The sequence below is a fragment of the Semicossyphus pulcher genome, unplaced genomic scaffold, assembly GCF_022749685.1.
Source record: "Semicossyphus pulcher isolate SPU_LCO1_2020_fin unplaced genomic scaffold, fSemPul1.0.p SCAF_20, whole genome shotgun sequence".
NCBI lineage: Eukaryota > Metazoa > Chordata > Actinopteri > Labriformes > Labridae > Semicossyphus > Semicossyphus pulcher.
Window position 1 is genome coordinate 17,748,250 of NW_027211694.1, and position 15,171 is coordinate 17,763,420.

Below are 15,171 nucleotides of genomic sequence, written 5' to 3' on the forward strand. Positions count from 1 at the left end.
TGAATTCCATTCTTTACTTCCTGGACGACAAGAAAGAATGTTCCAAGTGAAGAGATCTGTACATCTGAAGAGAGAGACCGACTGCTGCCTTACACTCACAGTCTACGAGCCTCATGCATTATAAAACATAATATTATATAATCTACATTTTCATTTAAAATCAAAGTTATTGCTTAGATTTTTTATTATTTGTTTTGTGACAATAACAATCTTTATTTTACATTCATTTTCTTCTTGTAGATGTCGTGTCGACAACTATAGTTGAAGCACTGCTACCTGCTGGTCATTTTCCTCGACTATTATATTGTTGTGTTTTGTGATGTGGTCATGCGGTGAGGTTTCATTCTGTCTCAGGTCCAAACTGCACCATTTTCCATTCAATACATTTGAGTGGTTGAACATTTTCAGAAATTAGGGTTGTGATTCGTCATTAAGGAGTAGGTGGTGGGTCCCGAGGGTAGACCAGTTGAGAACCACTGATCTAAAGAGACTTTAACAATATTTTCTAGTTTTACAGTTAATTTAGTGGTGGAAATATTTATTGAATGATTTATATGTATAATGCTAATGTATTTATTGCTGATTCTGAGCTTTTTAAGCATTCTCTTTATTTTATAGTTAAGCCTGATTTGTTATTCTGCTTTGAATTGATGCTGCAGGTGCATTTTTATACTTAAAAATAACACCACCACAATGCTAGATGGATCCAGGGTATGTTGTTTAACTACTTGCAACTTCCCTGAAATGTAACTACAAGTCACTAATTGGTCCACTTGGCAGCATCGCACAGAAACAAAAGAGAGCACTTTGCCTGACGCTAGTTCTTAGCTAGCTGCAACTTGGCTTCCACATTAACCTAGAACTCAATTAGTATTTGCCGGTCTGAATGTTTATAGGCGTATTGTGTGGCACAGAAACCGAGCTGTGGACTAATGTTTAGGCCACCTAAAATGCCAAGCCAAACAGACACGCCACGCACAAGTATTAGGCCCCTTACTTCTACAGCGTTAAGTCTAAATCAGGTTTTATTCTACTTTGTTGACATGCGAGAGACAGCTGAAGCTTGTCTTATAGAAGCCAAAAGCACCTAAAGGTTACAGTGAATGTCAACTTTCAGTATGTTTCCCATTGTGATTTACACACCACTGTCATAGTTGTATCTAGTTCCCGAGCTGAACATGTATGACGTGTGTATGAAAAAAGAAAACCCGCTTTATTGCACTGACCTTCAAGCTTGAGGTGTTGCACAGCGCTCTCAGGCAGCGAGTGGAAGGAGTTCCCGGGGAAGTAGGCAGACGGGTAAAACACGTGGGGCTTCCTCTGCTTCAGGGTGTGCTGCAGCAGCTCATACAGGACGTCCCCTACAGACACACAAATGTCAAAAGGTTACCATGAGTCTCCTGGTAGCACGTAGCACAGCTGCATAAAATGGGAAATTAGAGTTGGTGTCATCCACAGCATCATGTTCCCCTCCCCCTACTTCTTCTTTCTGCTTTCCAGGCAGCAGGGAACTTGAGCAATAATGGAAGAGTGGCTGAGGAGCCAAACATCACGTCAGAGGGACGGGTCATTGCAAATCCGACCTTTTACCAGAAACTATTTATCTTGGATAAAAAGTGTAGAAAAAGATGACAAAACAAATAATACTTGAACCTTGTCTGGTATCCTATTGTGACTATTTTTATTGAGCAGCTGCAAGGTTTTTGTGGGTCTTTTTTTAATTTCCACGTGCCATAGAAATGACTTGATGTAAAATTCTGTGTATTTTTTTTTTAATCTAAAAAATGGGCGCTATCTGGTTGGTGACTCCACATCTCTGCATTAAACAGTTTCCAGGTCCAAGTGGCTCCAACGTCTCCTATTCACAATATGCCACAGTGCTGTTTTGTGTTTTCCTTGCCGTTTTAAGCACAGACAAACTAACTTGATTGTTGCCAACACGTTGCAGTGTTGCCAGATGTACGATGACTATCGTATTTGTACGATCATTTTGCCCTTTCAAAGAAACCCACAACAACAGTTCAGCGATGCATCTGTCACTCATTGCATCTCTGCGCGAGCACGCTTGCAAGCAGCCTTCCCGAATGTGCGAGGATTTAGTAGATATGGTGATTTTGTTTTGAAGGGTAATAACAGGATTACAGGCATAACAATAACAGGCAATGATTATATAATGGGCTGCAAATGACTCTGTTGTGTGAAGCATACAATTGCCATATTGTTAAAGGTAGTAGCATACTATTGGGGTTAAAGGACGCGACCTCCATGTTGTTACATTAATATGTGCGCAGGGCATAGTTTTACAATTCAAAGTGGTATTTTTGACCCTTTTTTTCATATGTACGATAGTTTTTTGTAAAATATGAAATTTTTTAAAGCTGCAGTACGATATCGCTGTATTTTCAGTCTGGCAACACTGACGCTTCGTCACGGACATACACCGTCATGATCGGCAGTGCAGCCGCCACCATCACAACAGTCAACGTTACCACAGGCCGCAAGCTACAGCTAGCTACAGCACTGGTAGGTAGCAGGATTGCAAACTTGAGATGGTGAAAACACATGGTACGCTGTAATTTGTGTGTTTTGAATTTGTTTTAAATGATTGAAACAGTGTTGAAATAACGTTGTACACGTTTTAGTTAATAAATAGCTATAGAAAACCTTTTTCCCTCTGGGAGTCTTATATTCTGGTGCAACTTCTGGATTTTACGGTACTTTTAAATGACAGACAACTGCAAAAAAAACCTAAAAAATACGTTTTTACCTTTTATGGTCCATTTATTTTTTGATTTTCTGCGTGAAAAACCCTCCTGTTACGTTTGTGGGGAAAATGTTTCCTTGTAAATTTAAGAAGCAAAAAAATTGTAAAACATTTTCTTCTGACTCGGTGAGAGAATGTTGAAGAGTAAAATCTCTTTTTTCTTCTAATCTTTTAAGAGTTTGTGTTCAGCATACTATTTGAGTAGCATAAAATCTACATACCTACATGAGGCATTGCAGGCTACTTAGCGGACGACATGAACGCCATGTTGACACAAGTAAATGGGCCGTAGCTGTGTCCTTTAAGTGGTGCTACAGTACGGTGGTGACAGAAGGCACAAAGCCTGAGCAGGAAGTTCACTGAATGACGAACAGCTGCTTTTTTTCCCCTTAACACAGATAACTACGCGCGACAGTCCGGTTACATGGCTAACAGACGACGCACAGGTACGGTGGATGGGATTTAACACGTTAAGACAGCCATCACATATTAGCTTAGAGATTTTAACCATTACAAGGAAATGAATCCAATAAAGGAAGTGATGGTGAACACGTGTACAAAAACAAACATAAACGCCTCTTTCAGTTCTCACTTTGTGGTCCTGGAGAATAGAGTTGCATTGTGGGGGGAATTCCTGCTTCCTGATGCATGAAGGTTTGATTTGATTGTGGATTTTACATGTTTCTTTTTCACATGACTTTGTGTCTAGTAATAGAGAGTAAGCAACAGAGTAGTGCGCAATATGATATGCTTATCAGACGGAATCATATTAACGAGAATTTAATGTCTCATAGTTTGTCATAGGTTTAACATGAAACACCCTTTTTGCTCAGTGTTATTCCCATTAAATGTATTCAAGTCAAAACATGAACCCGTGATACGACTCTACAAACTGTGTGGCTGGTTATTGGAAATGAGGTTAAGATATCAATGGGGGGGAAAGTATTTCTATTAGAGCAAAAGGAAGTGATGGCGTAAAAGCGTGGACTGATGGGAAATGTGCCCTTGAAATCCCCAAAAGGAGGTAATAGACGCATCACCAGAATTTGCTCTCTTCTCTAAAATGAAGTTTTCACAACAAAAGGATCTCAGTCGGTGTCACATAAAACGACTCATTCTGATAATAAATAATAAAACCTGTAACCATGACTTCCAATTTTTTTTTCCCCAGACCTCAATTTCTTGACAGGATGTGAAAGTCTTTGCAGCTGAAATGGAAACATCCTGAAACGAGCTTGACAACAGCTGTCAGCTGGGCCGCATCTCTCCACAGATTACTCCTCACAACATGTAATAATGTTTTAAAAGGAACACGACGGGGTCTCATTGAAGGAAATATCTACTGAAACATTAACTGTACTTAACAGAGTAACTTTATCTTTCTTTGTCATTGAATTTAAGAAGCTTAAACACATGATTGACTAAATAATTGTTAGTTATTAAATGCAAAATAAGTTCATCTTTACATTTCCATTAGTATTTGACATATCATGGCATCCCGGCTCCCATCAGAAGCCATCTGACGATGATTTAGCTTCTCATTAATCTCTATAAACAAACATCTACAGCAAGTTCAGCTAACAATCTGTTCTAGATCTAAAATTCGACTTGAGATAAATTCCCTGACGCGGCGTCACGAAAGCCATTCAGCGGTCAGATTCCCCGACTTCCTTGAATGCATCAGAAATGATCGATCCGACCTCCGTTCAATAAACAAAAGTTGTATTTTGCAAAGATAAGCCCCGTTCATTAAAGTCAATCACAAGAAAACGGTTTCTTTTTCTGTAAACAATGCAGCACGCGGAAAAGGAAGTCTTGACTGGAAGTCGTTTATCACTAACTGCTGGCTACACGGCCGGCGTGTTCACCGTCGTCCCCAGAGGCTATATAGTCAATCAATCAATCAAACTATAGCCCGTTACACTGCCAGTTCAAGGCGAGATTATTACGCCTCTGTTACGTTCCGTCTTCTATGTAAAACGCACAGAGGCAGAATGGTGGGGCGAAGTCCTTCCGCCTCTGAGCCGGCATCCGAGGTAGTAACAGAGGCGAAACAGCGCCTGTGTAAACAGCTGAACCGGCAGCGCAGACACGCTGTTTGTTTACACCCTGCGCACGTTTTACTTCCACAATGCCAGAACGCTGTGTAAAAACACACACTGGGGCGGCTTCACGCCGGCGTAGCTTGGTCCAATGTAAAATGGCAACGGCTGCGTGACGCCGGAGCTTCGTTACTGCGCTGAGGCGGAACCGCAGTGTAAAAAGGGCTTATAGCAGATGGGATCTGAGAATGGTTCAACATTAAGTTTAGCTTTATGCACAAATAGCACGGCTAAATAGAGCTGATTTAATGTTGTGAGCATCGTGCTTTTCAACATAAAGGGATCAATGAAAGAAAGGATGGAGTCTAAATGTAGACAGATGGGAAAACAGTGATTTAGAAATGATACATTTCATGATTAATATGTTACAGTTGTGCCTTAAACTATTCATGCATTTTATTAAAATTTTATCTGAATTTATTTCTTCATCAGTTTTTTTTTTGTGGCATTATTAATGTATTTTATTCTTTCAATAGCCCTCTATACACCTCCCACATGTTTCTGGACTAGCCATTTTTCCAGGCTGTGGAGAATTTCTCTGAAATGTTATCTTTATATTTCACAACCCAGATCACTCATTTCATCCCACTCCTGTGACTCTCACCCTGAAACACACCGCCCTGACTTCATCCCTGACCTGACAAAAAACTTACTGCAGTCCAAAACCTTGCAAAATGAGAGCATGAACTTTATGTTCATGTGCGTTGCTGCTGGCTCTGCTGGGGCAACAGTTGAGGTTGGTTTGTACTTCCTGATAAACGGTCTCCTACTTCCTCCTCCCCGCCCCCCCCCCCGGCAGCCTCGCTGTGACAGCTGCCTCCCTCCTCTGTCGCCTGATACCGCCGCTCTCCCTCCTCTGCTACAGCTGACTTTATTGATTTTTTAAGGGTGTAGTTTTGCGGTAAACACATTGATTTTTAAGATGCACTGGCGTGGGTTTTCATGTACAAATAGACTATAAACTGGCCAGCTGACCTCAAAGCAGAAAGGGCAACAGAAGTTAAAGTTAGTGTGAAATGGGGTGATGTTCCTTGCACCAATTTCCCAGGTTTTTTTCTGCAACTTGTAAGTGGTAAAATGGTTTTTACTTTACTTCTGTTAGACTACAAAACAGTTATGCACTGACTTTTTACTGATGTCTCCAGTTTTCCAAGCCTGGAATACATCTTTGATACCTCCAAGAATTCATGAAAAGGTGGAAAGAAAGGAGTACCGGAGTGGGGGGATCGGTAGCGGAAGTCCTCCTTGGTGAGCAGCAGCAGGGCTTTGCCGTTCATCTGGAAAGAGCCGCTGGTGATGGGCCGCAGGGCGAACTCCTTCTCTGCCCATTGCAGCCACTGGGCCACATCCTCTCTGCTCCAAAACACTGGCTGCAAACCTGGAGATGGAGGAGATTCGGGGAAGGAAGAGAAGGGAGAGGAAGTTTAAACCACGGTTTGATAAAAAAGCAACAAAGTGGAGGTGAAGGGGAAGAAAAGAAGAATGAGTTCAGTGAAGAAGAAGGCAGGAGGAAGGGGGGGTTGGGGGTGAGGAAGGAAGAAAGAAGGAAAGGCAGGAAGGAGGGTAGGGTGAAGGGGAGGGAGGGGGAAGGGAGGGAAGGAGGAGGGGAAGGGGGGAGAGGAAGGAAGGAGGCAGAGGCAGTAAAAAGGATATTGAGGAAGTGGAGATAAAAGCCAAAAGGAGGGAGTGATTACGGGAACGGCAGCAGAGATAAAGAAAAAAAGATGAAGGAGGAGACGGAGTCAGATGGGGAGCTGAGGGTAGAATAAAAGATTAAAAGATGGTAGGTTAAGGCGAAGAATACAGAATAAATCACAAGGATAAAATAAGGAGGGGTATATGAGAAAGATGGTCGGGCTGTTATCTGATTTGATCTGCTATAATCTGTGCTGTTCTTTGCTCTCTTAACACCAGACAGTTTATTAGTTTGTGTAGCAAAGGACAAGGACACACGGAGAGAAAGAGAGCAGAGGAAACAACAATGACAGCATCTTTTTCACCTCCCTCGCACTCTGAAATGTTTCCTTTAATGCCGTGGGAACAGGAGTGTACAACATCTGCACTGGTGAGCAACAAGCATTGCATTTTCAAGCAACAGGGAAAGAAGACGAAAGGAAAATGTGCGAATGAAAAAAAAAAATCAGAACAATAGCTCAATATCATCTGAATTATGCAGGAGGTATTTAAGTTGCAGAAAAACATTTCTCACATTAGCTGTGAATGCAGATATTATCATATGGGAGGAAACCCTAAGTTGGCCAAGCTAAAGAATATGACTTTTGGGTTTGTAAGTTAGCTTGTAGCATCAGGGGGCAGCTGAATTTTCATCTATGTAGGGCTAATTTGTTCTCTATTGCTAATGGCTAAAGGCTCAGGCTAATATGTTAAGAGAACTGCCACTAAAAACTGGCCTTAAAGGAAAACTCAGACTGTAATGGAAAAAAAAATACCCAAAAGTTTTTTTTCCAGAAAAACAAAGACATAGACCGCAACATTTTTTCCACCAAAAAATCTGTTCTGGATTTGTACATGTTTGGTTTTTGGCAACTGCCAACTCTGCTGCGCAAGCTAGCAGGCTGAATGACGAGGCGAAATCTGTTCAAAATACTTTATAGAGCACGGCCAAAGATTACATGTTATTTTACCAATCTAGGCTGTTCAAGGTCTTTCTTACTAGATTATCAAGGGAGCAATGATAGTCCTATGGTCAAGCTTTATTCTAGCAGCAACCATAACGCGGAACTGCATATGATGTAGGGGTGTAAAAGAAAATATCGCCACATTTGAGTATTTTTCCAAAAAAACAAAGACATAGACTGCAAATTTTTTCCCCAGAAAAAACGGGGCCTGGATTTGTAAATATTTGTTTTTTTGGCAACTGCCAACTCTGCTGAATGACGAGGCGAAACCTGTTCAAAATACTTTGAAAGAAAGATGTTGTGTTATCACTCTAGGAAGTTCAAGGTCCTACTTATTAGATCAAGGAAGCAATGATAGTCCTATGGTCAAACTTTACTCTAGCAGCAATCACAGTAGTTAAGGCTAACACGGAAATGCATATAACGTAGGGGTGGAAGAAAATAATGCTACATTTGAGTATTGTTATTTAATATTTTGTGATACTGTATTAGTTAAAAAACGCTATTGGTTTTTAATGAAAAAATAAATAAAATGTAATTTAGAAGATTTTTTTTGACTGTTATTGGATAATGTTAAGTCCTGTGCTCTGATTGGACGGAAAGTTGTGTCATTATGTTGGATGTTACAGAGACAGTTCCAAATGCATCCCAGGTTTCCTTCCAGTACATAGCTTAAATAAAATGAAGTCCCTCTAACGTGCATCAGATGCATTATATCCCTGTGGAAAACTTAAACTCTGATAGAGAAACTAATTATTCAGCTAAGACCTGAGAGCTAGTCATTCTTGTAGCTTCGTCCTCATTTACAAATAGTCTTTTTTTTAACAGTCATTTTCAAAGTTATTATTAGTCCAGATGAGGTTTTGTTCTCTCTCTGCGCTCCACACACTAAGGCTCATTTAAACTACTGACAATATTTCTGAAAGGTTCTGAAACTCTGGTAGTTTTGATATTGCTCAACGTATCAGAATGAAAATAAGTAGCCTTACACATTTACATATTTCGACCCTTATTTACCCCTGACAACACAGGTACTGCCACCTCATGGTATCATTTTCTTTTCTCTGTGTAACCCAACGACTTTCAGTATGACTCACACTCACCTCCTTCTCTCTTTCGCTCGCACACACGCACAAAAACAGACTTGCAACAGCGTATAGCTCCGATCACAACGTCTCTGACACCAACGCGGCGCATTACTGTTCGTTTCTTACATCTCACTTATCGCCTGGCCTCAAACACTTCCTCTGGGAGTTGGACAGCTGTTATCTTTGGCCGCAAATGTCACTGTCACACAAGTAATAGGAACCTTGTGCTCGCTTTCAGGCCTGCCCCCCCCCCCATCCGTCAAGCAGAGGAAGTTTTCAGAGAGAGCAATCAATATAAAATGAAACCCTGTCTAGCTTGTCGGCTTCCCATTTCTTCCTCTCCCTTCTTGTCCTCGACATTCAGATAGTGGCACGAGTCCTGTCGATAAGCTCGGGATGGCCTAGGTTATCTGAAGCACAGCTTACAGCCTGTCAAGCTCTGACCCTCAGCCTGTCAACGGGAATCCCGAGAAAGTGTCAGGAAACGGAATACAGGTGTTTCACAACCACAGGAGCTAGTAGTGGGCGGATAAGGAACCATATTTCTTCATAGATTTTACTGTCCTCCTACTTTTTTTTAGTGTTGGCGTCTAGGCCACAGTAGAAATCATAGCTTAGCTACAATATCTGATGCTTATTTTATGTTAATATATACTGTACATGCTCTTGTTTCACTTTGATTGAAGCATAATAGTCTTAACAAATGAGTTTTAATTACTCCCAGGTAACTGTGTTTTTCCCTGCTTAAGTCAGTCCCTCTTGTAGCTTCTCCAAATGATTTTATGCTTAAATTTAACTGGACTAAATAACAGAAATAGATCTAGGAATACTTGTAACTGACTCCATCACTGACTTTCTATCAATATTGAATCAAGCTGCCATCTGCACTGCCTGCACCAGCTGTACGCTCGTCTCTCGTGGCTGACTTGTGAGAGCCGCGAGGCCGGGGCGGGCAGCAGTGCAGCCCGGGTCACGAGGTCACGGCTGCGGTATGCTCTCTCCAGGGCCGGAGAGAGGTGCTGCTCTGCCAAAACCCCTCCGAGATCCGGTCTGCCGGCCTCAGCCATCTGCACGGAGCCCAAAGGAGGAAGCAACAAGGGGAGCAGAAGGGAGGAGGAGGAGGAGGAAGAAGGGGGCCTAAACAAACGTGTCCCACAACGCACTTTGGCAGGAAGCAATCCAGCGTGGGCTCCGTTTCAGCACAGGAAACTTCCTGCGGTAAGGTTAGAGAGTGACGCCGGGAGGTTTATTAACAGACAGCAGCAAGACAGACATGAGAAAAGGAAACCGTGAGGAGAGCAGCAAAGGAAAGTGGGTTGCGACGGGGAAAAAATGAAGGCAGCTGAGGTAAAAAAGCAGGAAGAGGATTAAACAAAGAGTAAGGAAAGGCAAACAGGAAGGGAAACGGATACTCAAAAGTACTCATATCTGATTGTGAGATACAAGCCATACATGAAATGGAGCCTGCAAAGCTTCTTGAGGTAGTTATCTTAAGCATACTTCACTTCCAACATACATCATACATAACGTTCTACTATGGTGGTGTATTTATGTAATTACTGCTCTGCTCAATCAGTTGCTGACCTGCCTGCTGCCACATACAGTAATGATGTCCTTGAATTAAGTCTGACTTGGGTCAAAGCTCTGAGTACTTAAAGGAGCAATTCGCGCCTGGAAAAAGCCACTGTCAGTCAAAGCTGGTGTTCCCTGTAATCAATAGAAGCAATATTTTAAATTGGTGCCATAGTTGTGGAGAAAGTTATACAAACAGCTCTTTGTTTCGCCCATTCTACATTCCTACAACACCCAGTGTGCATTGCGCACCTCGCTCTGAAAGTAACGGCCCAGCGGGATACACTGGATTGAAATATGACTGTTTTCGCTGCAGGCAACGGCTCAGAGCGATACAGAATCCGAAATTCAACGAGAATATACCGGTGGATAGTCTACAAAATCTGCAGTCTACATTTCAAACCTGACGATTTTGAGCGAGACATGACATCGGAGGCGGCGTCCTAGATTGAGAGGTGTAGTTTAACAAACTCCCTGGCCTCCGCCAGATGACGCGTTTTACGTAGTCTGTTGGAGGTTTTCCAGGACCCATTGGAGAAGCGGATAGCGTCCTCCAAAGGCACAGAGGGAAATTGCATTTTTTTTCCTACCATAATGGCATTAGCTCCACATAATAGCACGATAGGACTGACGATGAAAATCGGTGAACTGGTCCTTTAATACTAGACTCAAGACTGGACTAAATGTGTGATTGATGTAAAGTTAGTATTAAACAGATGAGTCACGTCACATGTAATCATTTTCTTGACTCAAATCTGACTTGAGTCCAGCTTCGAGTCTAAAGATTGATCTGAAATCGGATAAAGAAGTGTCAGGTTAAAACATAGGACCCAGAACAGAATCAAAATCAGTCTTTTCCTATTTTATATGTTAACTGGTACGCATGTCCAAGACACATTTATAATGATGTTCAAAAGTCTTGTAAAGCACCAAAAACAAAAGGAGCTCAGATGAATTACTGTACTGTACCAACTAATGTGTCTTTCAGCCAATTTCACTTACAGTGAATCTTTCAAGTGTCTCTTTAGGGATCAAGTCACTAATTCTGTCTCTCTCCATTGACGTGTTTCTTTGTCCTCCGCGACAACATTGCTCAGCAAGCTGCCAAAACTATGACAGCTCTAGCTGAATCACAGAGATTTATTTGCAGCTCGTCCCCGCTAATCATTTCTTACTTTGGTTTTAAAACCTGAGTCACAATTAAGTTGTGACTTTCAGGACTGAATGTACCACATGTGTTTTACACAGGAGCTGATCTGAATATGATGGGAAACTTTCTGTTGAAGCTGATAAGTTTGTCCTTTCTGGTTCTTCAGATTTTGGCAGGTTACATGAACAAACTCAACGACAGCCTTCCTTGTCATCAGCTGCAACCTTCCTGAAAGCATGTCAGGTTCACAGTCTTCATGAGTGTGTTTGTGTGTGTTTTCTGAGTAGTATTTACCTTGACTTAAACCCTCAAGAATGACAGCAGCAGGATCCCAAGCCCTTGACTAAACCGTGGGCTCCTAATCCTCTCTGATGACACATAATTTTCACTCTGCGGATTCTCAGGCCCCCGCTCATGCTCACGAACACACATACACACACAGAGCACAAGTTGCCAAGGCAACTCATAAGCGCTTGGGATGAATGAAGAGAAGAGGAGGATGAGATCACTGGTATCTAGTTTCGTTGTTGCGGTACAGAAGCCCTCAACTTCCCCTCACAGCCAGACGAGTTAATGAGGTCCGTCCTGCTGGGAAGCTTAGAGGTCCCGTCCAGAATCTCACGTCTCTCTAACACTCAAACCTCTTACAAGTGAATGTTTCTCCAAACCACAACAACAATAACAACAACTCTTGATGCATGATTAAAGATGGATTTTCACTGTTACCCCCCAACTCACAGTTTTAGGGCAATATTGTGCAGTTGTGCTCAACTGGTGAACACACTTTTTCACTAATCATCCAGTTGGTTTTAGGCCACGCATCTTCGTTGGAAACATTGTATTTAGTGAATCAGTTTCACACTTGTGCCAGCTCTCGTGACAGATCCAAAAATAAAAAGTGCTAAAAAATATTTGACAAACTGACACATTAGCATTTAAAAGTCACTGTTTGTTTGATTGGTCTGAAAAGTAGGTGACAGTTTTTGTATTCCATCTGTTGTCACCCCAGGCCAACAGATGCATCGTCAAAAAAACAAATTACAACATAAATATTCTGTCTCTGCTATTAAGCTGTTCAGCTAGCTGATATATTAAACCTTAAAAGTGTAGTTAACTTCAGAACATTAGCATGTCGTGGAGCATAGGGACATATTTTAGTAGAAGCATTTAAGCATTAACATCCATGTTTTTGCTGGTTAACAATATAGCTACGGTAATCTTAAAGGATAAGAATGTAGAAGGAAATTTGGAGATAACTTAAAAGAAGCTAAAATGACAATGTTAGCATTAACATCCGTGTTTTTGCTAGTTGACCACATAGCTATGGTCATTTTAAAGGTTAAGCATGTAGTAGATGCTTTGGAGATAACATAAAAGAAGCTAGCATGACAATGTTAGCATTAACATCTGTGTTTTTGCTGGTTAACTATATAGCTAAGATAATTTATACCATTGGTATATAATAAAAAATGGGGAAAGAACCTTGGAGAAGCTAATATTACAATGCTAGCATTAACATCTTTGTTTTTTGCTAGTTAATCAAATTGAGTATTACAATGTAAGCATTATACTTGGGTTTGTTTTTCCAAGTTAGCCACATAGCTAAGAATTTAATAGGATTAATGTTAAAGGAAAATTAGCAAACTACTAAAGAGAAGCTAGTATTACAATGTTAAACATTGAGAGTTTTATTAGCGTTATTATCAGTCTTTACACTGGAGAAGCTAGTATTACAGTGATTAACTTATCTGTTTTTGCTAGTTAACTACTTTGTGAGGTAATTTTATGGCATTAGTATATAGTAGACAACTTGGAAACAACTTTGGAGAAGCTAGTATTACAATAGGCCTTTAGCATTAACATCCATGTTTTTTTCCTTTTTAACCACATAAAGTATCACAATGTTAGCATTGTTTTTGCTCGTAAATCACATACCTAAGATAGTTGAATAGAATTAGCATGTAAGATAAAGGTGGGAGACTACTTAAGAGGAACTAGCATTACAGTGTGAGCATTAACATTTGTCTTTTTATCTGGTTAACCGCATAGCCAAGATAGCACTAGTAAGTAGAACATTGGCAAACAACTTAGCTAGCATTACAATGTTAGCATTAACATCCGTGTTTTTGCTAGTGAACTACTAAGTGAGGTTACATTTATAGCATTAGTTTAAAGTAGAAAACTGGGAAACAACTTTGGAGAAGCTAGCTTTTGCTAATTAACCTGAAAAGGTTAACTAGCATTAGCCTAATTGTCCAAATCCATTTAAACAAGAGCTACCTCTCCTCTCCTTTACTGGTCAGTTTACTTCCTGAATGGATCCACAGCCAAAAGACAGGCTATTTATTTTCTAGCTGGCTAGTTACATATTTAACCAATCAATGATATCTATTTTCATTAACACTGGTTGATGAAATGGACAAAGGGAAAGTCTACGAGTGAGCACCAGTATCTCAGTTTCGACATTTTTTAATAAGCAAATCAAAGGATTTTAGAAAATAACAAAAATGTCTTGAAAGGATTAAACATTAATTTAACTCCTTTGTAGCAAAACCATGGAGGTTTACTTTAGGTCCTGTCATTATAAGTCCTTTCAGAAAGCCTGCTGATTGAATGTGTTCAGCTTCTGAAGTGCGTCATACATTTTTGAGTGTTTCCTTTTGTAAGATTGGAACAAAACTGCACACAAGCTGTATTTTGAGTCATACTGGGATCTGAAAGTCTTAGATATTGTATTCTGTCAGAAACTCCTGACTTTCAACAGTCTAAAATTACACAAAGACAAAGCTGATGCACATAAAAATCTGAGACAGAGGATTGCAGCTTAGCCTGACCTGACTGAACTATAACTAAATAAACAAAAAAAGCATTGCTGCATCAGTAACGACAGGACTTTGCTCTCAAAACTCAAAGCTCCTTAGTCACTCAGTTCTTCAGTAAATGTTTGCCTTTTCTCTCGAAGCAGAAGTAGGCGGATATTGGACTTGCTATCTCAATAAAGAAAAGGTTTTTCTTTCTCCAGACAGAGGAGGAGGAGGAGGAAGAAGGAAGGAGGAAGGAGGTGGGGAAGGAGGAGGAGGGCTGGCTGTGACCTTCTGACACCCTGACTCAGGGACATGTGGGTATGAGAGCAGCACATTTCCACAGCTAATCCCCACACACTCCCCTCGCTTTGTGCGTCTCTCTGTACATTGATTCCCTGTCAGGTGGGTGCGGCAGGGGAAAATCCACCTCCGCACATACACACTTTTACTTTTCAGTCAAAAGAACCCCCCCCCCCCCCCCTCTCCAATATTCATCCTCCACTTCCTCCACCGGCGTGCATGTGCCTGTCCCCCGTCCAGCAAATTTGGACTGCATCCAGTCAAAACAAACATAAAACAGATCATCAATCACACGGAACTTTTATGGCCAGGAAGTAGCACGACCTGTTTTTGATAGCTTGTTGTTGAGTGCGGGAGCAAGCCGGCTCTTGTAGGTTAGTTCCTGAATCCAGCGTCAACTGCCACTCTTCCTTTTGTTCAGGAGCCAATTTTTTTTTTTCTCTTTTTTTTTTGAAAATGCAGAAGCTTCAAAGACAGTTGTGCGTTTCAGACAAGCTGGGGCCTTTTGATTTATTTAACAAACACACCCTATAAGCACTGTGTTTTCTTTGTTTTAGTTCCATTTGGACAAAGTGAAGTCAGCATTTTGTGAAGTGCAACACTTAGTGGATCACTTCTGACGCAAAGCTTCTAAAGCAGCGTTTCATAACCTTTTCGTCTAAAACAAAGTCGACTTGTGAAGTCTCATCCCAGGTTCATACATCTATAACCTGTAAGAGTTAAACCGTAGAACTCTTATCATTTAAATACGC

At 41.0% G+C, this 15,171-nt stretch overlaps 1 protein-coding gene across 3 annotated transcripts in view; it reads right to left on the reverse strand.

The window, feature by feature from the left end:
- etv6 (ETS variant transcription factor 6) overlaps positions 1 to 15,171 on the reverse strand; it is a 34,941-nt gene that overhangs the window by 5,957 nt on the left and 13,813 nt on the right. For all 3 annotated transcript variants that reach the window (XM_069671408.1, XM_069671407.1, XM_069671406.1), the window contains 2 exons: positions 6,080 to 6,244; positions 1,227 to 1,361 (listed from right to left, as the gene is read on the reverse strand). In XM_069671408.1, the coding sequence (XP_069527509.1) occupies positions 1,227 to 1,361; positions 6,080 to 6,143 (199 nt within the window). In that variant the 5' untranslated portion in view covers positions 6,144 to 6,244. The remainder of the gene's footprint in view (positions 1 to 1,226; positions 1,362 to 6,079; positions 6,245 to 15,171) is intronic.